This window comes from Schistocerca americana, chromosome 8 (genome assembly GCF_021461395.2).
Source record: "Schistocerca americana isolate TAMUIC-IGC-003095 chromosome 8, iqSchAmer2.1, whole genome shotgun sequence".
Classification (NCBI taxonomy): Eukaryota; Metazoa; Arthropoda; class Insecta; order Orthoptera; family Acrididae; genus Schistocerca; species Schistocerca americana.
The window spans coordinates 188,155,655-188,181,912 of record NC_060126.1 but is presented as its reverse complement, the minus strand read 5'-3'; the positions used below and the strand labels follow the sequence as shown (position 1 = coordinate 188,181,912).

At 38.6% G+C, this 26,258-nt stretch overlaps 1 protein-coding gene across 2 annotated transcripts in view; it reads left to right on the top strand.

Moving 5' to 3' along the window:
• LOC124625776 (peregrin) overlaps positions 1 to 26,258 on the top strand; it is a 260,021-nt gene that overhangs the window by 92,713 nt on the left and 141,050 nt on the right. For both annotated transcript variants that reach the window (XM_047149217.1, XM_047149216.1), the window contains exons 10-13: positions 12,313 to 12,431; positions 19,487 to 19,667; positions 21,534 to 21,827; positions 25,092 to 25,245. In XM_047149217.1, coding sequence (XP_047005173.1) covers positions 12,313 to 12,431; positions 19,487 to 19,667; positions 21,534 to 21,827; positions 25,092 to 25,245 — 748 coding nt within the window. The remainder of the gene's footprint in view (positions 1 to 12,312; positions 12,432 to 19,486; positions 19,668 to 21,533; positions 21,828 to 25,091; positions 25,246 to 26,258) is intronic.

Genomic DNA, 26,258 nt, shown 5'->3' with positions numbered 1-26,258 from the left:
CTTAGCATATTTTGATTTTTATCTTTTATGAATAGGTTTTCTCTTTGATAACCTCTCTTATTTTTGTTTGTATACTGAAACAACTTCTTTGAGTTTCCATTCCTGCTTTCCACTTCTATAGATTTCTAGGACCCCAGTTAGATACTTCCTTTTCTCTGTTCGCAGAACTCGTGCTGTTTCTCTTCTAAGCGCATTGAACGTCTCCCTCCTGTCCTCACTCTCATTATGCTGCCATAGCATCCTGGCTTCTTTCCTCCTTTCCACTGCTCACACTTTTCGTTGAAAGTCGCTGCTGCAGCTGGTTTATTAAGACTACGAACGTTCCATGTCCCAAATGTGAAGCAGTGTTTCTTGTTTATATCTCGCAAATTCCTGTTCCATAGCCTATGTCCGTTTCCTTTGAATCCTTTGTCCAAGGCAAATCGTTGTTGTGAGCCAGTAGGTATAGAATCCCTTGGCCGTGTTACGAGTTCTGCGCTATTGTCAACAAACACAATTTAGTACTGCCCATGAAAACTTAATAGCAACTAGGCATGGTGGCTAATGGGAGCTCCCATCGGCAACCATGCCGACAGTCAGCTAAGTAGACAGACACAATAATATGCCCTGTCTTTAGTGCCAAGTGAAACAATTATTCCAGGAGTGCCACAACACTGTCAGAAAAGTACTTGTTCTGACAGCTATCAAACATTAAACAGATTGTGAGAAAACCCGGCAGTACCTCTAACGTCTTTGGCAAACTAAGTAGCATAAAATGAGTTTTTAAAAGATGGCTATATGTGCATGAGGAGAATTTTCCAGGGAAAAAAAAAATATATATATTTTTTTTAATGCATGAAGCGAGTTTCACGAAAATGGTCCTCAATTGTTAATCACTCTTACAATGCTGCGAAATAAGTGAAACAGGTCGAAAAAGATGTTCTTGGTTTGTCACTGCATAAAATATGAGAAAAACTCAATCTTTCTATGAAACCGTCCATTCTCTTTATCAAGATTAACTTAGTGTTGTGGCTCCTGTTGTGGCAAACATTCATAGCCCATAGATTGCTTTTGATTAGTTGTCATATGTCATTACATCATGCTGCCAGGGGTTGTGTCAGTGGAAGGCGTCACCACTCTTGTGGAAACGTAAACAATTTGGCACATTTTACTGTATCTTCTCAGGTTGAGAGCTGTCCTTCATTCGCTACTAAGATTATAGCCACTGTCCTGGTTGAAGTGTTCTCACACACTAATTTGCGCTGCTTCTTCCTTTCTGCAGGACTACAGCTAACAAAATAGGTATGATTATGGGATGAAGAGGTACAAGACCTCTTTTCTGACCACCTAAGAAGATATAAGAGATGTTGCAACCAGTTAAGTACAGTCTCATAAATTTATAATTCCTTGAGTGTCTGGAAGCAACTACATTGCTCATACTTTCTGTATCATCATCAAATGCTCTACAAAACTTGAGAAATCAGCAGTGCTGAGTACAGTCTCACAAATATGCACAGAATAATGATTGGTGAAATTAAAACAGTTTACTACAGTTCTGCATCTACAGTCGATGACCTTAGTTTAAAAAAAGCAGTAAAATTGGTAGGTGTTTGGAAGGTGCGAGAACAGCTTCAGGCAGGACAACAGCTGTGATCTTATTGGTGTTTAGAAGTGAGCAGTAAATGCTGACAAGACCGAGAAATTCACTGAGTTGTTTATGTTCCTACAAGAGCAATGATACCACAATTGCAGCCATGGACACAGTTTCTGAAATGAAAACTAACCAACTATCTCTCGACTGTCATAAGTGGGCTGACCATAAACTTAACCATCCTATTTGATGAACACTGTGACTTGCATAGCTACTTCGATACAGAATACACTCCCAGAGCATCAATTCCTCTGGATTGTACACTTAGCCCACATTTACTGTCCTGTTCCCCCTCCCCTGTCATTTTCCCTCCTTCTGCTTTTTTCTCCTCGTCTCTCTTTCCCTCCCCCTTCTCTCTTTCTCCATCATCTCTCCCTCCTCCTCTCTTTCTCCAGAACTCCCCCCCCCCTCTCTATCTCTCTCTCTCTCTCTCTCTCTCTCTCTCTCTCTCTCTCTCTCTGATAGGAACAGACTAGAATGGAAGATGCTATTTTATGATTAGTGAGAAAGAAATGGAGATGGGTAGGACATTAGCCTGGTGAATGGGTGATAGCTGGACCAGGGGAGTTCTTTGCTTAATTTCAAGCAAGAAGCTGACCAAGGTGGTACCATGCTATGACCCTCACTAGACTCACATCCACATGGATAGCATTTCAGAACCCTGTGTGATCATCCAAATTTATGTTTTCCACTATTCCGTAAATCACTTAAGGTAAATACCTAGATGATCCCTTTGAAAGGGCATGTATGGTTTCCTTTCCCCAGTACAGTCTTCTCTCCATCTCTAATGATTTCATCATTGACGGCACATTAAACACTGATCTTCTCTCCTTCCCAAGAGATGAGAAAATACAAGACAGTGATCTTTGGATGGCTGGTAGATAACTAATCTGCGTGGATGTGTCTGTAGTTGAAGACTGTAATGCCTGTAAAAGTCCAGAGGTGGCTTTTGTCAAGCGTGGAAGTCAGATGTATTGTGGTGGTGGTGACTACAACGATGATGAAGTAGTTAAGTTTGCACAAGCTTGATTTTATATTTACCATCTGCTAATGACTTTCTGAAGCGAGTACATTTGAAAAGTGCTGGTCATATATTTGAATCAGCTGCTTCTCTTGCTTATGACTTGATATCAGATTAATCCTGTCTGTTAGCACAGTCAGCGAAAACCCAGAAAGGTCGAACTGTGGAAAAAAATCATCCAGTCAAAAATTGTACGGTGGTAGTAGTGAGTGTCATGAACCACATACTAAAAATCCCCACCTGTGGGGGTGGGGGGTATTTGAAGGTAACTTTTTTTATGTTTTTCTTGAATAACTAAAAGACCATGCCTTCTAGCAAAAATGTTACCCATTACAAAATTAAACTACATTAAATTTCCTATGAAAAAGCCTCATTTATTTTTCTCTATGACTGTTTCTGTGTTACAGACAGACGAAAAATTGTAGGTTATTAAAAACAGTGCTTTAAGAAATAAAATTACTATTTACTGTTAAGTGGAGTGGGTTAAGAGCAAATATTAAATTTATGTACCACATCTAAGTGCAGTAGATCGTATTAAGGAATAAATTGTGTTCTGATGGTTTAATAGGGTGGAGGAGCTGGGGCTGGACGGTAGAAGTGCAGGGAAGGGGGGTCGCTGGAATGTGGCCATGCACTTCTCTCCTTCATAGGTCTGCAAATTGAAGAGTGAGCAGGTGCTTCCCCACTCCACCTAACTCACTATAACACAGCAAGCAACCGCAGGGTATTTCACAAAGTTGCACCAACAGTCCACAGCGTGCATTATGAATCACTAGCAACACACTGAACAGACTTGCACAGGCATTTTTAATATCTACAAAGTGCATTAACACTTCATGAAATACAGATGTGTTACTAATAATACTATAGTTGGAGTCACGACTGATGGGGTCGAGTTTAAGCTTGTTCTATTCACCTATGTCATATATACTTCGACAGCTAATGAATGTCCAGTATGTTCTGAGTGCTCTGCTGTGAATGCCATAGCTAATACGAGCATTAAATATGATCTTAGTGAGTTGTTTAATGAATTTCAATTCCATTTGTTGCGTGTTGTCATCGCTGACTATGGTGTTAAGTGATAAGTAAGCAGGAGACGTAATTTGCAGGATACACGCTTTCTTCAAGCGGAAAAAAGCATTCACATGTACTTACTGCAGCTGTTGTTTGGAATCTTCAACAATGCAACCACCGTCCATGCCTTGACGTGCACGAACTCCCGTTGTTCGTGGATCAGACTAAATGCATATGGATAGACTCTATGTAAATCTCTACACACTTTTCTACACTGGTACTGGGGAGATTGATTTTACTACTTTGAGTGTAGAAATCATTCACAATTGCAGTGTTGGCCTTTGGGTCATTTTCAAATAGTAATGCAGAAGATTTTTCTTCAGCACATGCCAAACTTTAAAATCCTCTGACACGTATACAGTCATCATCAAACAAATTGACTACAACTATATACTGAGCTTCATACTTATTTGATGTTACTGTATTTCTATAGTGAAAAATCCTTAGTTTTGACAATGCCATGTATAAAAGTCAGAGGATTTTAAAGTCTGAAATACGCTGAAGCAAAATCTTTTGCGGTACCACATGAAAATGGCTGAAAGGCCGAAATTGCAATTGTCAAATAAACAGTGTCTAAAATCAATGGTGGATGTGATGTTCTTCACGATTATATAGTGAAGTTATTTCCAATTTTATTAAATGTGTACTTGTTTTCAGTTGTTAAGTGATCTATTATGTAAAAAAAGTTCAGCAGCTGGAGCTGTCAGCTGTCTACCAATCAAAAAATCCTGTCCCAAATGTAACACACTATTAATACGTATTTGACACTGTCAATTTATTGTCTCACTGTCACTGGCTGGAATATTTTTCACAGCATGAGGGATATCAAATGCTTCATCTCAGTCACAGTTGTCCTATTGGATGAGTGCCAGAGGCTTTAATTTCTTCCTTTCCAAGAGAGGTAGGTCACCTAGGTGTTAAGAACTTCAAGTATTTCAACATGCAAGCAATACTTTATAGCATATTACGGTTCTAGATTTAAACTTGATCAGTCCTATTCCATCAGATATATTGATACCCACCTTTCAAGATGTACTGTGGATGTGTGGTAAGTGGCTCTTCTCAGTGCAGCCCTTGTACAAGTGTCAACAAGTCCTGAATGGGAGAGATTTATGCAGTCTGCCAGTAACACAATGGTGAGAGCTGTGTAGTAACTTTCTGGTCATTCCTTAATTCAACACAAAGTGACTAGAGCACAATCACAGATTTACAACAGGCTGTCAGTGATACAAGGCATGTTCAGAAAGTAAGTGTACTAGATTTTTTTCTTTTTTTAGTAAAAGTGCATTTGAAGAAAGATTACGGGATATTATTGACACACTTATTAATTGTTTTTCCAAATTATTGCCATTACATTCAGTGCATGAGGTGAGCTGTGGCACTAGCTTCTTCATGCCCTCCTTTAAGAACCTTCTTGCCAACTCCTTCAGAGTTCCTTCTGCATAAGTTACGGGAATGTGTTCAAAACATACCAACCAAATGAGTCTAAGAGTAAATTGATGACCAAGGCTGTGTGAAAACAGTCATTGTCGTGCAACAAACAAACTCCTGTCATCAGCATTCCCCTCCATTTATTTTGAATACTCCTTTTGTGTGTGTGTGTGTGTGTGTGTGTGTGTGTGTGTGTGTGTGTGTGTGTGTTTTTTTCCCACAATATCATTGTGCATTAATGGTCTCCACCTGAGGCAGAAATTCAACCAGAATTATGCCTTTCCTGTCCCAAAATGCTGAGCCCTAGACTTTTTGCCAAAATTGTAGTTTTGAGTTTTTTGACAGACATGGGGAAATGATTTGACACCGCTGTTATGGCCGTCTTTTTGTCTTAGGCATGTTATGAGTCGCCCATGTTTCATGTCCAGTCTAGCAGAGCTCAGAAAATCCTCACCTTCCAATTCAAGTTGCTCAAGAAACTCGTGGGCACTATTGATCTGATTTTACTTGTGCTGCTCTGTTAGGTGTTTTGGGGTCCATCTTGCACACAGCATTTTTCTTTTACTGCTCTGTCAGGTGTTTTGAGACCCATTTTGTGCGCAGCTTCTGGTATTCCTGCATTTCTCCGAGAGTCTCTTCAAGAGAGTTCTGGAGAATTGTGGAAACATTGCAGAAATTTCATCCTCTGTTAATCGACAGTCCTCACGAACAGTTTCCTTGATTTTTTGCATCAACTCATCAGTCAAAATTGAAGATTTACTGATCCTCTATATGTCATGAACATTTGTTCTGCCTCTACTAAACACCCTACACCACATGAGCACACTCATCCTGTTCCTAACACCTTCGCCATAACTGTTCAGATCCATGAAAAAATTTTGGTAGATGTTACTCCTTCCACAAAGTAGGAAGTAGATCACAGTATGTGACTCGCTCTTGGTGGAATTTCTTACCAACATCTTTCATGAAACTGGGCATTGCAGCATGAGTTTATGTACTGTCGTGTTCTTGAGATACTCCCTCTGTTCATGGGATACCCCTCAACCACTCATTGTTGCCAACCCTCAAGAAAACCACAGCCTATTATAGTCAGAGCACACTTACTTTTGGAACATGCCTCATAGATAGCAGCAAGGTGCAACATTTACCAATCCAGTCACTGACAAAATCAGACTTAAAAATTATTTACTTCTCAGCCGATGTCTATAGGAATATATTTTACCAAAAAGCTCTCTTTCCAACTGCAAATAAGAACTCATTTAACAAACTGAAAATAACTCCGCTATATAAACACAAGTGCAGTGAAGTTTTTTGTCTATTTACATAAGAGAATTGGACAGGAAATGCTGTGGAAGTATAATCTGTCTGCAAAATGAAAGTGAGCAATGCGCATGGTGGGGGGAGCATTGCTGTTCCTGAAGAACTCTATAGTTTCCATTGAGACGACTAAGAATCAATTTCACCTCTAGCAGTGTAGAACAGTGTGCAGATATTTACACATATTCTGTCCCTGCTTGTTACTTGTGTTATTTATTAGTTGTGTCACTATTATTAGTAACACATAACTGTATTTCATATAGTGTTAATGCAGTTTGTGAAAAATAAAACATCTCGCCATGTCTGCACGCTGGGTCACCAGTGTTTCATAATGCATATTGTAGGGGTAGGTATAACTTCGTGAAACATCCTGTAGTTGCCATTTATGTTGTAGCGGGGAAGATAGAGTGGGTGATCACCTGCTCACTATACAGTTTGCAGATCTAAGAAGGTGGACTGCATGACCACAATCCAATAACCTGATTTCCCTCGTACTTCTACCCTCAATCCCCACCCCTTCACCCTGTTACACCCCCAGAACACAATTTATTCCTTAATACAGCTCTACTGCACCTAGACATGGTACACACATTTAATATATGCTGTATCCCACTTCATTGAACAGTAATTTTATATTGTTAGAATGATATTCTGCAATTTTTCCATCCTGTGCAGTGTGGGAAGTGTTAGTCATAGAGAAAAAGTGGGTAGGGCTGTTTTTGTAGGAAATTCAGTTTTTTTCTGGGAAACATAAAGTATAAAAATAATAGAAAAAATACCTTTAATGCCCCCCACCCCCCGCCACCCGCACACACATTCATATCCTCACCTGTGGGGATTTTTAGCACGTTATTCACGACACACCCTCCTACCAGTGTACAAAAATTTACACCTGCACAAGTTTTTCCCCTAATTTTCATTCATTAACTGGACTTCAAGTCCTTGTTTCGTACAGGGGGAAGCTAGAGAACATTCTGTTTCAATTTTCACTGGGCAGTCACTGTTTTCTCACTCAGTTACTTGCTTTGTAGTTACTTTGTTTTACTATTACAGTTGTCAGAAAAAAATGAGTAATATTGTTTAGAGTCTTTATCAAAGAAGAAGAATGGTGCTATCATTTTAATATAGCACACATCCACTATTTGTTCCTCACATTTTGAAAACGTGTTTCTCATTTTTTCTGTAAGATACTTCTTGGACTGAAGTTTTTCATTCATGTTATGTAAGATTGTAGCCAAATCAGATGAGTACATAGTAACGCAACATTCACTTTTACGTTAAATGGGTCATTCATATTTAAAAAGTGAGCCAACTACATTATAATGTCAATTCTGTAGTGAAAATGAAGATTCATTTTTCTTTCTGAATAAATACAGTTTATTCTTCATAGGTATTTACTTTATAGGTTCTTTTTCTTTAGCAATAGTAATAAGAGGACGCGATAGACAGAGAATGTTTGAGTTAACTGGATCTTGAAAAATATAAATATCAGTGAATTATGGCTTACTAGTGACCGCACCGTTAGTGGGTTGCATATCAGATATGCTGCGATTCATCTTTTTTCAGAGATTGTTTACCCAAAATGTGGCTTAAGTATTAACAAGTTTTCATTACATACAACCATTTACAGAAATGATACCATTGGTGGATATATTATTTGACCATGTTTTTTGTTTTGGTGAGCCTAAGCTTCTGTGAGACTCAAGTGACAGTATTCCATGCAACTTCTAGATTATTCTAATATTTTTTTTTTTTTAATTTAAGTCCATTGTTCCATTTGTGTTTAAAATGGTTACTGTTTCTTCCATATTCTGAATATCTTCAGATCTGTTGAAACATGTAAAGGATAAGCTGAGCTGGATCTTGTGTAAATAATATGATACATGCACATGATAAATATAACCATATTCAGTACACACACACAAACCATGTGATGTAAAGAACAAAAGCTAAAACAGCACATGGAAATAATGCAGACAGTTCCAAAGAGTTTTTTTGGTAATATGCTGGAGGAACTCAGAATTTTCATGAATCTTTTGAAGAAGCCAGACATACTGCTCAATGAACAAATTTACTTTTGGATCCATGGCATTTTTGAAATGTTTGAAGAGATTTTGTAGAGATATAATGTCACTTGCATGCTAAAACAGTTCTCCTGCTACCATGTGTGTACTGACTGACAATATCAGTCCAGCAGCAGAGTTGAACTGCATGCCATACCTGTTTCTGAGGCATGGAAAACTGTGCACTCTGGTGTAATATTCTCAAAAGAAGCACACTAAGATGGAAGACTGAAAAAAATTGTGATAGATGTAAACTGCAGCATTCTCGTCCATTCTGGTTTTAGTTTTATACACTAACCATAATTTAATTCTTCGTAACTGTTTTGTTTCCACGGAGTGACATCATCGTCTTGATATACTGCATATAGCATGCAACATCACGTAATATGCATTACAATTTATGCACATTAGTGATTTACGGAGCCTGTACACAGCACTTAACGACTGATAGGTCACTCTGCAGTTACAGTGGGTGGCGCACATGGCGATATTTTGTGGTTGTATAGAATGTGGTGGAAGACAGGATTCGTGCTATAGACATTTCATTTACAATTTTACAATATTTTAAGTGTTGTTTCCTTCAAAGTATTTCCCAGTATTGAGTACATGCTGTTTGGAATATTATTTCCTGGAATGATTTTTTTTTAATGACACCGACTTCTTTTATTACTGATTTCTGAATGTGCTATATGCTTTGGAAACAACTTCCTTTCATTTTAGTTTTGGGCATAGAGCAGAGGAAAAATTCTGACAAGTTCAGTTTGAGAGGAAAGTATGGGAGAAATATGACAGATGTGGAATGTTTTGAAACAAACTTGCACTTGAAAGCAGGATCTGAGCTAGCGTACCATTGCAGTGCAAAATCCAAGAACTTTTTCACTCGGTCTTCTTGGAGGCAGCAAGCATCTCTCAGATATTTTACAGTTTGTGAGGTAGATATTAACTTTTAATATTGAATGCCTTTTTGGGGTGCACTCAGCCTCGTGATGCCAATTGAGGAGCTACTCAACCGAACAGTAGCGGTTTCGGTCAAGAATGCGGTCATAACGACCAGGAGAGCGGTGTGCTGACCCCACGCCCCTCCTATCCGCATCCTCCACTGAGGATTACACGGCGGTCGGATGGTCCCGGTAGGCCACTCGTGGCCTGAAGACGGAGTGCTTTTATTGAATTCCTTTTTAAATCACAGATCACGACAGACACTGACTACCTTGAGATTCACTGCAGTCTATTTTAATATTTTGCAAAACAGACAGTCTGAGGATATCATTCCAAACATTTTATAACTGTTTTTTTGGTTTTACAGTAAGAGCTTATGAGATGGCGGTTTTACAGTATGAGCTTATGAGTTGGCATACTTGTTAGTATGGGGTCTTCTGTATTGAGCAGCGCAGCGTGCTTCTGTACAGTTTCAGAATCAATATCTTTCAACTGGAAAATCTTTCATTATTAGTTAAAAGTATCTCTGTTTTTCATATTTCTGAGGATTTCTTCCTCTCTCTGTTTATTTCCTTTATTCACTTTTTTTGTCAAGAGTTGTTGGTGCATTCTCAGACAAGTGGCAGGTAATCTAATGGTGTTCATAGGATTTGTATGAGGGTAGTTTATCTTTATCATAACTATTAATAATAAAATATTAATGTAGAATAATTTATAGGGATGGCTCAGACATGAACCATCTACACTTCGTGGATGATGATATGTTCCTAAGTGAAGATTTGGAAGACTCTTTCTGATGATCATATTTTTTGGGAAGCTAACCAGGTTAGAATGCTTGAGATATCTCCATTGTGGATCACAGATAATTAAATATAGCATATTTCAACCTCAAAGCGAGCTGAGTTCTCACCTCTATATTTCAAAAATGCTGGTGTTGATGGGAAGAGTCTATACGGCATGGGCTCTTGTTATTGGAGCTAATTTAATGAAACCTTTGAATATGTGTTGAAACTTTAAATTTGTTTAACCCTATTGTTCAATGTGATTAATATGCTGTACAGTATATTACAATTCATCTAGTTTTAATCTAACTATTGCGTATATTATATTTGTAGTTATAGCTTTAGATGATTAATTTAGAAAACATTTCTATAATAGGGATTTTCAGTAATTTGGAGTGGGACTCGCCCCAAGTAGTCCAGATTTACAGAATGTCTGTGGAGAACATCTCTCACAAAACCAGGACAATACAATAACTGTACTTCACAATAAAGGAGACACACAAGGCATAAAAAAACTTCAGGCTTATCAGCCTCCTCTACATAATGTACAAGATATTCACTAAAATTGTCATCAACTGCATAGAAAAATATTGGATTTTAATGAGAGAAAGGAACAAGTTGTCTTTGGAAGTGGCTTAGCTCAACGGACCATATGCAAATCAAGAACGAAATTTTAAAATTCTTTAATGAGTTTGAATTACCACTTTGTCTGTGGGTTCATAGAATCTAGACCAATCTGAATTATCATGAAGTCCAAATCAGTGACAGTTTGCTTTATTTCTTTTGACTAATTTAAACTGTTCATATGGAAAAACTATCTTCTTTATGTGCCTTTGTAAAACATCATGCGGCATTTCTTCTACAGTGTCATTATATTCATTACTCTCTTTTTTCTGAACAATCATTTACATTATATAAACATTTAAAGACGTATTTGAATTCTTGTCCAGTTTTACATATGTTCTTAGTTACTAGCCATCTGAGATCTTAACACTTTTGAAATGAAATGCCTGTCCTACATGTTTCTCTTTCATTACCTGCGTACTTTTATTGACTTCAATTGTTTCCCTTCCAAAATTTTCATAGTATCTACACGTCCCCCTGAAGACATTTTGGAATAAATTCTTGTTATCTACATGTCTGACCTACAGCCTGATGAGTCTGCTTCTTTCTTGTATTATATCTGTGTTTGCTGTGAATCTTATATGAGACTTTGAGCACTTGTCATCTAGGATGAGGCTAGGGTAGTCACAGTAAATTTTTTAAATTGTGTAGTAAAATGCAGCTGATTTCATGTTTAATTTTATTTGGTCTTTGTCAATCCCCCTTTTTTAAATTTGTTTTCCGTGGAAGAATTGGTCAAAACAAATATGTTGTTGTCTACAAATCCTGTCATTTCTGATATCGTATTCAAAATATCACTCTGAAGAATATAACTTTTGTCGTGTCTTATTAATATTAACAAGAATCAGCTGTGGTGCTTGAGATGATCAAGATTACTTCCTCAGAAGAGTCATTCTTTAATTTTGTCCTTTCGCAGTAAAGATCATTTTGTAGTGGTGTTTACACGAAGTTTTTTTTAACTCTTATTAGGGACATTGTACCACCTCAGTGTACAAGAAGAAATTGAGCGGAACGCTCTTTGACCAAGATGAAGCTGAACAATAGTGTATAAGACAGCACATTACAAATGTAGGAAATAAACATTAACACTAGGTCATGACAAAAATTATACAGTGGTTTTAAAGCTAGGAGCCTTATATAGAGTATTATACAAGGATGATGATTGACAGCAACCCTTGTTAAATATTTTAAATCTGTACGTCATTGTTAAATCAAAAACTGTGTTACAAGAGTGAAGACTGTTTAATTTACTAAAACAAATAAGTTCCACAGTTGTGATGGATGGTAAAAAGGAACAGTTGTGTAAGATTTTCTCTAGAACATAATGCAGCTGTATACGGGTTGCTAGTGCAAGGTAGGAGCATATTATACAATATCTCCTTGAATGTTTTGACAAGTCTGCAATTGAAATACATTACTGTATTGTTGCAGGGTGAACTTTATCGACAACTGAAGTTTTGGCAGTGCCTTCGCCAAGATTTGGAACGAGCTCGTCTCCTCTGTGAACTGGTGCGCAAACGAGAGAAGCTCAAAAAAGAACTATGCAAATTGTAAGTTTCTCGTATGGGTATCAAATTTAATTTTTAAAGTATTCATTAGTATCTGAATTCATAACTGAGAAATGTATAAGTAGTTACTGAATTACTGGAGGCAATAATATGTTCCTAAACATGATTCTTTTGAGAGCTGTTACTATTCATTATTATTATAGTTGTTTGTTATTACATTAAAGGATGTTAATTTGAAATACATAGTCATAAACTAATTGTTAATGTATAGAATTCACTACATGAAGATTAAAGGTGAATGACAGAAATTTTGTCTTCAGTAAGAGCAGATGTGGGAATGTGGTCAGTTAGAGCAAGTATATTGGAGATTATTTCAGTCCATCTCTTCTTCCCTCTCTCTCTATCCATCTCCTCCTCATTCTCTCTCAGCCTGTCTGCTCCTCCCAACTCTCTCTCTCTCTCTCTCTCTCTCTCTCTGTCCATCTCCTCCTACTGTCTCTCTCAGTCTCTCCTCTCCTGCCCCACCCTCTCTGTTCATTCCCTGCATTGAGCAAGGTAGCACAGTGGTTAGCACACTGGACTTGCATCTGAGAGGACTACACTTCAAGCTCACATCTGGCCATCCAGATTTAGGTTTTCCTTGATTTCACTAAATTGCTTATGGCAAATGCTGGGACAGATCCTTTGAAAGGGCACAGCCAATTTCCTTCTCCATCCTTCCCCAATCCGGGCTTATGCTGTCTCTAATGATCTTGTTGTCAATGGGACATTAAACACTAATGTCCTTTTCCATCCCCTCTTTCCTCCCTCTGTCATCTCCCCCCCCCCCCTTCTCCATCAGTCTCCTCTTCCCCCCTCCCTCCATCCACCTCCTCCTCTTCCCGCTCTGTCCGTTTCCTCTCCCCCTCCCTCGGTTCATTTCTCCTCCCCCCTCCCTCTGTCCATTTCCTCTCTCCCATATCTGTGACCATCTCCTCTTTCCCGCTACCTGTCTGTCAATCTCCTCTTCTCCTCATTCTCACTCCATGTTATCACTACTACCCCAGCAGGAGGGTGCTGCTTCCTACTCCCACAGTATTTCTTTCCAGATATTAGTAAGTGTACCATGTTTGGTTGAAATCAATCCACGGGCTTAGGAGAAGTTTTTTGTCAATGGCTGTTCCCAAATATGCACATGTCACATACATTTAACATATTTTAGACAGGTTTGTATACAAATTTCATCTGTATCTCTCGTGACTTTCACCCTGCTGTTTCATTTTCATACAGCTCAATGTTTATGACATCAGATGTCCTAAACTATATGTCATGCAATGATATAATTGCATTTGAACTTATTAAATGGTAATACCAAGAGTGTAATGGAGAGAGGAGCAGAATATAATCAAAGTTGTTGCAGAGAGCCCTTGCATTTCATAGCATCCAATGTTAGGCACTTCGTCAGCTATGTTGTGATTGTTCAAACAAATTTCGGGCTTGCAGCCGGTCGTCTTTCAATACTTTGCATGATATTTCAACTGGGCACCTGCCAGTCATCTTCAGGTGAGCTGTCACAGACTGGCAAAAACGTCCTCCGTTCCGCAATATATAGCGTACTGTAACTATTCTGCGCATGCGTCAAAAACTTGATAGATGAATCACATTGCCCACCAGCAGCGCCCTCGCTGGTGGAATAGCGGAACTCAGTCACCCTCTGCGTTGCTGTTTGCCACAGCCGTGGACGCACTCTGTCGTCTTCGATTTGAGCAAATCATGGAGATGATGGGATTCCATGCACTGTCCAGCTGGTAGCCGCTGTCACGGTTTAACAGATTTTCTGCCAGTCGTGTTACTACAGATTCTTTAATAATGGAGTCCCAGAAAGACGTTGCTGTGGACTAAATCATTGTTTTCTCACACTCCATTGAATGTCCAGTAGAAATACAATGTTCAGCGATAGCGGACTTGCTTGGCTGCAAAAGATGGGTGTAACGTTGATGTTCAGTGCAGCGTTCTTTCACGGTGCGTTTGGTTTGACCTATGTAAGCCATACCACATTGGCATGGTATCTTGTAAATTCCGGCCTTTCATAGTAACAGATTGTCCTTAACTGATCCCACAAGGTCCGCAATCTTCGATGGTGGGCGGAAAAGCACTTTTGCCAGAAATTTTCTGAGGATTCTTGCTATTTTAAATGAAGTGTTGCCAACGAAAGGAAGAAAAGCTAAAGATTGTTCCGGCGTGTTGTCCTCTTTATTCACTTCCTGCTTCTTAGTTTTAACTGTTAGTGCCCTGTTAATCTGCCAGATGGAATACACATTTTCACTTAATACTGTCTTTAGATGGGCAAGTTCTTGAGGTAAGCTATCTAGATCTGAGACAGTATGAGCTCTATGAACAAGTGTTTTAAGCAAACTCATGGTTTGCGATGGGTGATGGCAACTCGATGCTTGCAGGTACAAATCAGTATGAGTGGGTTTCCGGTAAACTGAATGCCCTAGAGAACCATCATTCTTCCTTCGAACCAGGACGTCCAAGAAAGGCAACCAACCATCTTTTTCTATTTCCATGGCGAACTGGATGTTGCTATGAATGGAGTTGAGGTGATGTTGAAACTCCATTAATTTATCTTCTCCATGAGGCCACACTATGAAAGTGTCATCCACATACCGCCAAAAAACTGTTGGTTTCAGGGCAGCTGATTCAAGCACTCTCTCTTCAAAATCCTCCATAAAAAGGTTGGCCACCAAAGGAGACAGGAGGCTACCCATGGCGACACCGTCAGTCTGTTCAAAATATTCTTGATTAAACACAAAATCAGCTGAGGAAAGAACGTGCCTGAACAAAACAGTGATATCTACAGGAAACATGTTACCAATCAGTGTCAAAGAATCTGCAAGAGGAACTTTTGTAAAAAGTGAGACCACATCAAAACTTACTAGAAGGTCTACACTGCTAAGATGAAGAGCCACCAGTCTATTGATAAAATCAGCTGAGTTACGTATGTGATGTGAGCACTTGCCTACGAAAGGTCTCAGTAAGGAAGCGAGATGTTTAGCTAAATCATATGTAGGAGCTCCAATGTTGCTCACTATTGGACGCAGAGGAAGACCCTCTTTATGAATCTTTGGAAGGCCATACAGTCTTGGAGGTACACATACCGGTCTTAACCTCTTGATGGTATCTTGCGGTCTTAACCTCTTGATGGTCTCTTGCGGTAAGGAGGAGGAATTTAATAGTGCTGAAGTTTTCCGTTGCACACGTCCTGTAGGATCGTAATCAATCCTCCTATAGGTAGAGTCACTTAGCAGACCATACATCTTATCTTTAGACACACCACGAGGTAACAAAACAGTTGCATTACCTTTGTCAGCTTTCAATACCACTACGTCAGGGTCCTCTCTTAGATTTCGTAATGCAACCCTTTCTGCAGAGGTTAAATTACTGCGTTGAGTAGGAACCTTCAACAGAGCACGGCAAGTTTCCCTTCTTATTTCGTCTGCAGCATCCAATGGAAGACGTCGTACAGCTTCTTTAACACCACTCAAAATACTTATTAATGGCGGTGCTGTAGGTGTAAGTGCAAAGTTGAGTCCCTTGCTTAATACAGACAGTTTCGCGTCATCCAAATTCTTCTCCGTGAGATTGACAACGGAATGTTGTACCATTATCCCTTCTGAAGACGGCTTCTGTGGTAACAGACGATCAAATTTTGATATCTGCTGACAATTAGCATCCTTGTGGATCCACTCGAACTTGGCCGAAGTCACTCCATCAACCCAGTCCCATGATACAGGAGAAAGATACCTTGCAACCTTCAGATGTAACTGGTAAAGTTCTGCTGAAATAGCATCTAACCTTCATCTTGTGTAGCAAATCCTCTCTTTGACAATAGCATGACTAGCCTTCTCAGTAATCTTCCGTGCAGCAGTGGTCTTAATGAAATGAATCACTCTAGCAAATTTTGGTATAATGCCATGGTTCCGACATCTCAATAAAAAGGTTAAAGAACTTAAAAGCTTTGCTCTTTTACCACGTAGCTTCTCGAAACTTCGGATATGTGAGGCCATCTCCTCCCCGTAAAGGCTTCTGATGTGAATTTTAAAATTTTCCTGGCGAATTGACTGTTCAAACAAATTTTGGGCTTGCAGCTGGTCGTCGTTCAGTACTTCGCACGATATTTCAACAGGGCACCTGCCAGTCATCTTCAGGTGAGCCGTCGCAGACTGGTGAAAACGTCCTCCGTTCCGCTATATATAGCGTACTGTAACTATTCTGCGCATGCGTTGAAAACTTGATAGATGAACCACATTCCCCCCCCCCCCCCCCCCCTCCCGTCCCAGCAGCACCCTCGCTGGTGGAATAGCGGAACTCAGTCGCCCTCTGTGTTGCTGTTTGCCACGGCCGTCTACGCACTCTGTCATCTTCGATTTCAGCAAATCGTGGAGATAATGGGATTCCATGCACTGTCCAGCTGGTAGCTGCTGTCATGGTTTAACAGATTTTCTGCCAGTCATATTTCTACAGATTCTTTAATAATGGAGTCCCAGAAAGACGTTGCTGTGGACAAAATCATTGTTTTCTCATACTCCATTGAATGTCTAGTACAAATACAATGTTCAGCAACAGCGGACCTACAGCCTGAAGAGTCTGCTTCTTTCTTGTATTATATCTGTGTTTGCTGTGAATCTTATATGAGTCTTTGACCACTTGTAATCTAGGATGAGGCTAGGGTAGTCACCTGCCTTTTGCAGCCAAGCAAGTCTGCTATTGCTGAACATTGTATTTCTACTGGACATTCAATGGAGTATGAGAAAACAATGATTTTGTCCACAGCAACGTCTTTCTGGGACTCCATTATTAAAGAATCTGTAGAAATACGACTGGCGGAAAATCTGTTAAACTGTGACAGCGGCTACCAGCTGGACAGTACATGGAATCCCATCATCTCCACGATTTGCTCAAATCGAAGATGACAGAGTGCATCCACGGCCGTGGCAAACAGCAACGCAGAGGGCGACTGAGTTCCGCTATTCCACCAGTGAGGGCGTTGCTGCCGGGCAGTGTGGTTCATCTATCAAGTTTTCGACACTTGTGCAGAATAGTTACAGTACGCTATATATTGCAGAACGGAGGACGTTTTCGCCAGTTTGCGACAGCTCACCTGAAGATGACTGGCAAGTGCCCGGTTGAAATATCGTGCGAAGTATTGAACGACGACCGGCTGCAAGCCTGAAATTTGTTTGAACACTCAATTCACCAAGAAAATTTTAAAATTCACATATGTTGTGATGTTTTACTATGGGCTCCAATTAACATGTCATGAACTGCTCTATGACAGTATATACAGGGCGAGCACAAAGTCTTGCCCTGATTATAAAAATTTGTAACAGAATAACTGTTTGCAATAATAAGTACATTTCATCTTGTTACATAGGTTAGTGTTACTAGTTGTTGTGACTAATAGACGGTGCTAGTGCTCCACAAAACTGACACGGTCTGTTAGGTCACGTTAGGTGCTGGCAAAATAGTGTCGAAGCAGGAGAAAGCGCAGTGTGTGCTTTGGTTTCAAAAACAAAATCACCCATCAGTGTTCAGCATGAATTTCAGGCGTCTTATGGACACAGCCCACCTGACGTTATATCAATAAAGCGATGGTATGCAAAGTTTAACAAAATAGGCAGCATTGAAGATCGTCCTTGAAGTGGCAGGCCTCGTGTGAATGATGCAACTGTTGATCGTGTTTGGTAATCATTTCAACGGAGTCCGTCTAAATCAACTCTTCAGGCATCACGTGAACTCCAAATACCACAAGCAAGTGTGGTGAAAATTCCTCATGAAAGGCTTAGGTTGTGTGTTTACAAAGTGCAAATCATGCAGGCCTTGCAAGTGAATGATTTGCTGACACGTGCTGAATTTGCAACTGATATTCTCAACAAGAGTAATGGCGCTAACGATTACTTAAATCGCATATGCTTTACCAATGAATCCACCTTTCATGTCAGTGGAATAGTAAATAGGCATAATGTCCGTATATGGGGTTCAGAGTCTCCACATACTACTGTATAATTACAGTGAGACAGTGAAAAAGTGATTGTTTGGTGCGGCCTATGCATAACAGGGTTTTTAGACCACTTTTCTTCGTGGAAAAATCCTTTACTGCTAATATTTACGTAGACATTTTGCAACAGTTCATTACGCCACAGTTAGAAGAATGTCAACCAGGGATAATTATCCAGCAAGATGGAAGAACACCCCCCACCCCCACGGAACAGTCCAACACCCTGGCCACCCCGCTCTCCATATATTACACCCCTTGAATTTTATATCCAGGGCTATGCCAAGGACAGAGTCTTCATCACATCAGTTGCTGATGTCAACAAACTAAGGCTAGGATACAAGCTGCTGTGGGTACTGTGACAGAACACATGTTACGAAACACCTGGCGGGAACTGGAATACGGCCTCAGCATTCTCCGAGCTACCAATGGAACACACGTTGAGGTTTACTAACGTAAGGTCTTAAGAAAAGCTAGTAACACTAACCTGTGTAATGGCATCAAATCTAAATTATTATATCAAACAGTTATTCTGTAATAAATTTAATAAATTGTTATAATCAGGGCAAGACTTTGTGCTCACCCTGTACATCATTCTGTTTTACTCACTTTTGTGCTAGTAATGTAGAAAAAGAAAGATCCCAGAGTCTAAAAAAAAAAAAAAAGTTGTATACTTATTAAACTAAATAGGTTAGCACATGAAACACCAAAACCTCCCTCCCTCCCTCCCCTCCCCCCCCCCCCTCTCTCTCTCTCTCTCTCTCTCTCTTTTTCTCTCCCTCCCTCCCCCGTCCCTCTCTCCTCTCCCCATCCCCCTCCCGCCTCCCCCTCTCCGCTTCCCCTCTCCCCCCCCTTCTCTCCCTCAACCCCCACTGCCTCACTCCTTCTCCCCCCCTCTCTCAACGTTGTAGGGTGTGGGTGGAGAGAGATGTGAGGGAAAAATTCTTACATGTCTCTCATTAGTAATTAATGACTAGAGTGTTCTGTAAAAATTTTAATATCGAAACTGTGTTCAAATTACAAATCTAATTCATTCTCTTACCTTTTACCACCCTGCTAGGAGGGAACACTGTCTGCGGATGGAACTATGTCCTCGGGAATGCTTCATGATAGGTCTTATAGATCTATTGCAGACGAAAGACACTGGTGAAATATTCTCAGAGCCTGTTGACCAGACAGAAGTTGTGGACTACAGTGACGTTGTTAAGCAGCCAATGGATTTATCAACAATGCGTGTCAAGGTATTAATTTTCGACTTTTACATCTGTTGGGCTCAGCACTTTCATCACCATGTTCCATTATAATGACTGTAATAAACAAGCTAAAATTTCATGGTGGACCAGAACTCAAACTCAGATATATGTTTTTATGGTTTCATTTAGAATGCTATACAAATGCAAACAATCTGTCGCACACAGTTTTAAGAATGGTTTTTGTGTCTTTGAAGACCAATATTTATAGCCATTTTGTTAGTTTAACCATTAGTTTTATATGGCTGGTCATATTAGCACAAGGTCTCAATGTATTTATTAAAAATTGGCTTTTTTGTGTTAGTTTCAAGCTCAAAATATCAAGATTTCATTTCTATAAGCTGACTTAATGTGGTGACAAAATGCATATACATTTGTCAAAAAATTACAGGATTAGTCAACATATACTGACGCATCTTGGAAAAATGTTATGTCTAGCATAGCTACACCTTGGAGTTAAGACACTTGTTATCATTACAGGAAGAGAAAGTAAAGACAAGACCTGTGATTGAGAAATAGTTAACTTCTCAGATATTGGAGTGTCTCAAATTTCAGTTGTGTAACTTTGGACTAGTGAGACCTGTGTTTCTCCCAGCTTGTACAATGTTCAACTAACTTGTGGAAATGTGTCAGGATGATGCCGCCAACAAGAGGTGATATTTCAGAGGTGCACATCCTGTTATTTTCAAGGCTAAACTGCAGCATGCAAGTACTGTGCAAGAACGTAAACTTTTCAAAATGTCGGCAGTTGTTAATGTCACCCGGCTGCATTCCCATAAGTTATTTGGACTTTGAACCTGTTTTAAACAGCTGCAAGTATTGGAAAATGGTCATGACAAAATCATTGATGAGCAATTGCGGTGATTATTTCCTCTTGCTCACACACCTCAAAACAGCTACAGAGTATGATTCAGGTCTAACAAACTTTGCAAACAGCTATGTGACAAGAATATTGACCCATATTTTTTGCAGATGTCATCATGAAAGAGGCCTCTATTATCATAGGCCCATTGTATGTGTCTGTTAAAAATAGAACACCCTTAATCTTAAAGACAGCACTCAGTGATACATTAAGGATGGTAGCACATTAGATGGGGCTGTATTTCGTACTCCGTGTATGAAATTTGAAATAATTCTACACTTGTACTTGATGGATGTCAGTATTATGTTTGCGGTCTGACAATGAAGCAGAAATTAGTATTACTAGATATGTGGTGAACTGAACTGTACAGTAGTGTCCTGTGTCGGTCCACAGGTGGGGGAGTGAGATCCTCTAGTCTTTTGTCCTGTTGTACACCGGCATCATTGGTAATTGCGTTATGTGTGGTTTTTTTTAATGATGTCAATAACATGAGAGCTCAGACGACATGCTGACATGGTGGGATGTCAGTGGCATACTGTTATACATTTCTAGCATGTGTTTTTAAGAAATCTAATATCCATGCCAGCACCTTCTAAGTGCTGAGAATTACTCATCTTGAGAAGTAGCTAAATCATCTGAAATCTCTGTGAATCTATGCCACATGCATATAAATCACCTGTAACCATTGTATTGTGTGCTTTTGAGCTAGTATTCCATGTCTGGAGTCATATAGAGACCCATAACTGTATTTTTCAGTGAATTTTAGTTTATGTAAAAGGCCCATCTTCCAATTTATGAAAGCAGAGTGAAATGAACGTATACGTTGACACCAAATGTGACATATTTACTGATCCCAAAACTGTTGTGGTCAGTATATTACGCATACAACATTTTTATGTAATTTCATGTTTTGATTTGATAATTTTAGGTTGCTTATCTGATTTATGCAGAGTGGTAACATAGTCGTCTATCAAATGTTACCTTTTTTATGTTAGGCAGCAAACTTTGAATATCAAGACCTTGATTCACTAGAAGCGGACTTCCTACTGATGATAAACAACTGCATGGCATATAATGCTCGTGACACCGTATTTTATCGGGCTGCACTCCGTATGCGAGAGCAAGGTGGAGCACTTATAAGGCAGGCCCGCTATGATATGGAGGTGCTAAAATTTGATCCAGTCACAGGATTGCTTATACCACCAGATGAATCTCCTGTAAAGACTCAGCATGCTGAATCTGATATTGACCGTGAACTTGCTGACATCACAAGCAAAGTGGAAGTTGGGGTATGTAAACATATTGAATTAATTTTAATCTGAATTTTTTTGCAGTTCTCACTTTATGATTGTTTTTGTTGTGGTTTCCAAGTTCGTGTGCAGCATTTCCAGATTTAAAATATAGAGATCCAGAATTTTTTCCTTGGATGTAAACAATAAAAATGTATTAAAATAAAAAACAGTCACTAACAGAAATTGGCAGATGTTTGCTTAGTTAAGAAGTCTCTGAAGTACCCATGACGACACTTCATTCAAGTATGTGGCACATACACTGTACTAAAATATTTGATGGTTTTTCTTGTGAAGAAATGACTTGTTGTATGGGTTTACAGGAAAAAAATATTGTAAATACTCTGTCTGTTAAATTTTTCAGATTTTATTATGTTTTACATTATTTTTGTAACTTTTTTAATATTTGATAGGTAATAACATATATATACACGATCTTCTTTTTTTTCTACATAGTAACGTGCATTTTGAGTTTGTGTATTGACAAACTTCTACTGCCCATAGCTTCCTCTAGAACTTTCCAGTCTTTCTTTTTTAACTATGTTGATTAGGTATGTATTTTAGTAGTAACACATTGCAGCTTCTGCTCACCTCATCCAACTCTAGACTTTGCAATGTATTTCCCTCCTTGGCCCTCCTTATTTTCCCCTTCATGTGCTTTAGAGTTTCTTTATGTATTCTATTTCTAAATTTTACAAAAATAAACTGTGTACAACAGGTTTAGTTCTATTTGCTTTCTTTGCCTTAGTGCCATACAGTATCTTAAATCAGGCAATATAAAATAGAATTCCTCCTTCTCTGTGTGAATTTTCTTGATGATGTTTCTCAGTCAAAAGTTACAGTCCATATGAAACCTAACTGACAAATATCATTATGTTCCTCAATTTGTGTGTCAGTGTTGCAGTTCCTTTTCATACATGTATGATCAAGGCATATGACTCATGACTAGTGACTGGAAAATGTAGCATCTACTTTTTGCAAAATTCACATGTTTTTAAAAATTTACACCTATTTTTGTCAAAATTAGAATCAATTTGGTCTTTGTAAAAGTACTGAATGGGTCCTTTTTGACTGGAATGTTAACTTTTGGTAAAACTTCAACACCTTTTTCTTTGGAAATGGCCTTTGTTATTTCATCTGGCTGTACTCAAGCTTTCAAAAATAATTGTTCTCTTGGAAAGCAGCAGTATTTTCCTGCCAGTGAACTGAATGTGTTTCCAATTTAAGGTGTTTCTGAACATTATTTGTCTTTTCACAACCAATTTTATGGTTACAAAATATACAGATTGTTAACTTTGACCTTTTGTGGGCATTTAGAACCATGTAACTCATGCTTGGCAATGATACAGAAGCGACAAGGCACTTCGCATAGAAGTAGGACCGAATGTACTATAACTCTAGTTTAAGATTAAGAGAAGAATTTTGGCGCAGTTGAAAAACGTTTCAAATTTTGTTTTACAGTCACTATATGGTATAGCGACAGACAGCCGTAAGCATAAACAAACTAGAATTTTGACTGCCAGAGGGGAGAGGAGTGGTGCAGGGAAAGAAGCCCAGCCTCCGTTTCACAGGGCATCAGCGTTTACAGTAGAGATGACACATTGTCACAGAGAACGCCAATCTCATCTGGTGTTTTAAGGGTCGTAATCGAAATCTATGCCAGACCATGATTGGTCGCTTCACTTGTTTCAAAATAAGAAAATAAAACAATGAACAACACACAACACAAAGTGTTGCTTGCTAAGTTTATCAAGGTATTGGTAATGACGTAGTTCAAGCCTGACCTCTAGCTGTATTCGATGCAACCACATTTCAAAATATCCACCATCTAACTTGCCATGTTAAAACTGTTCACATTTTACCATGTTTTGAGCCATTGTACCATCTGTTGAGCTTTAACTAACAAAAACCTGTACGCCTTTCTTTGTTATAAAATTTTAGGTCCCACGCCTGAGTACTACATTGTATTACACGACGTGTATCTTAAGTAGACCATTCAACCAACCACAGTTCACATGGCTCCAGATCATTGAGTACATTGCAGCATACATTTTTTATTTTGCAAACAGGTTGTTAAGCACATTATCTTTCCAAATTAGTCATCATCAGATGGGGTACAACACTAGTAACTGAAAATTAGTTACATTTTCAATATTTATATGCAGAAAAAGATTCTTATGCACACTATATTTTCAAACTGTGCATCACCAGATGAAGTACAACATCAGTAACTGAAAATTGGTTACATTTTCAGTATCTATAAGCAGAAAATAAAGCTATTTCATCTCTAATAAAACAGTTCATATGGATACTGTTTGCTATGAAATAGCACCTATTAAGGTGTTTCGTGTTTTGAGCCAGAATTTGCATCTACTGTATTTCACATTTGTCACAAAATGTGAATTTTTTCCGTCCCTACTAATAACACGTATCATGTCTCCCTTTTAACAACATAACTTAAGATATCAGTGCAGAATTCTTTCAACTACCTGAGACAGTGTTTGAGGGCATCACTCTTAATACCTTCATTTCTGGAAAATTTGTAGTGTTCCTTGTAATTCATTTTGATTTTTCCTGATTTCCTAACTTATAAATTGGATTGTCAGTGCAGCAGCATGTACTTGGATTAGTACAAAGGATCATGATAAGTAAAATGTTACTTAATATTTATGAAAGAAGTGCCTAAACAGAAGCAGTGAAAATGGCTGGCCAACTTGTGTATATAATTAATTCAAAGTGATAGTGTATTCTGTTCAGAGCCCGTCAATTAATTTTTGACTTGACACACACTTGCATGCAAGTGCACACACACACACACACACACACACACACACACACACACACACACACACAAATTCAAATTTGAATGTGGGATGTCAATTTATGTTACTTCTCATTCATACTTTTTGCCTCATGTTTTTAAGTGACTGCTCTTTTTCTTTAATGTCCAAATATACACTTTCTCTATTCTCTCGTGTGTGAAGGAATCTAAAATTTCGAAACTGAACTTTATTTGTAAATGTTTATTAATTGTACTTCAGTTGTCTCTGTTTATCTGGTGCTAAGTAAACACTCTTCTTCTGTCACAGATATTTGAAGTATTTATCTTTGATTTTTGTTTTTAGTAGATTTTTACCATTTGTAGCAGCTGCTAAAACCAAATGGTTATATGGATTTGAGAACCATGCCACTTTATTTTAGGTTTCCTCTTAAGTTGTATTGTAATTTTATGACTCATTAAGTTGTTTGATAATTTGTTTACAGGGCCGAGAAGCTTTAGCACGTTTACTGGAACTTCAAGTTCGATGCCAGGATTTAAAACTTGGTCCAGCTCGTGCAAAACGATTACGTCTCATTCGTTCTGCTATTACAAAGTTACGGCGGCGTATCAATGCATCAGCAGTGACTGCTCGTTCTGGTAAATGACCAAATGAGACTTATTATATAAGCAACAGAAAATTAATTAACGTTACATTTTTTCTTAATTTTTTAAAATTGCTTTTATGTACTTTGGTGTTTATTCTGTTGTACTTTTAACATAAACTGACATATTTATTAAAATAAAAATTTAAAGATAATTTAAGTAGTAAATGTAACATCTCACCAAATCGCCTAGATGCTAAGTTGTCAGTTGGCACACACACACACACACACATACACACACACACACAGAGAGAGAGAGAGAGAGAGAGAGAGAGAGAGAGAGAAAACAACTCTATAGTCAAAACTGACTACATTTCTCTGTCAGTAGATGTGTGTATGTGTGTGTATTTTATTTTACACATCTTGTTCCATAGGGCGAATTTGAGGAGTAAATCTACGTGGTCATGGAATATGTCGCTACATGAAATTACAATAGAAAAGTAATAATAGATATAATAATAAAGTGTTCATGAATCCTAAGAGACGACAAACTATAAGTTTATAGAAATGCAGTCAACAAAATAATGCAGGAATCAGCATAATTTTTCAAGGAACTAATCAACAGGATAGGAGGAATGATCCACAAGGAAACTCGTCAGTTTGGATTTGAAAGAACCTGGATTTTTGCTATGACTTTTGAATTCTTGTGGTAGCTTATTGAAAATAGTTGCAGCAGAATAATGCACCTCTTTTTGCACAAGAGTCAAGGAGGTGCAATACAAATGCAGATTGGACTTCTGCCTAGTATTATCTGAGAGAAAGCTGCTAATTCTTTGGAATAAGCTGATATTGTTAACAAAAAATGACATTAAATAATATATAGATTGAGAGACCGATGTCAGAATACCCAGGCTAATGAACAGGGATCAACAAGAGGTTTGCGAACTTACACCACATATTGCTGAAACCATCCGTTCCTAAACCATCCGTTCCTGAGCCAAAAATACCCTTTGAGAATGGGAAGAGTTACCCCGAAATACAATACCATACATCATAACCGAATGAAAA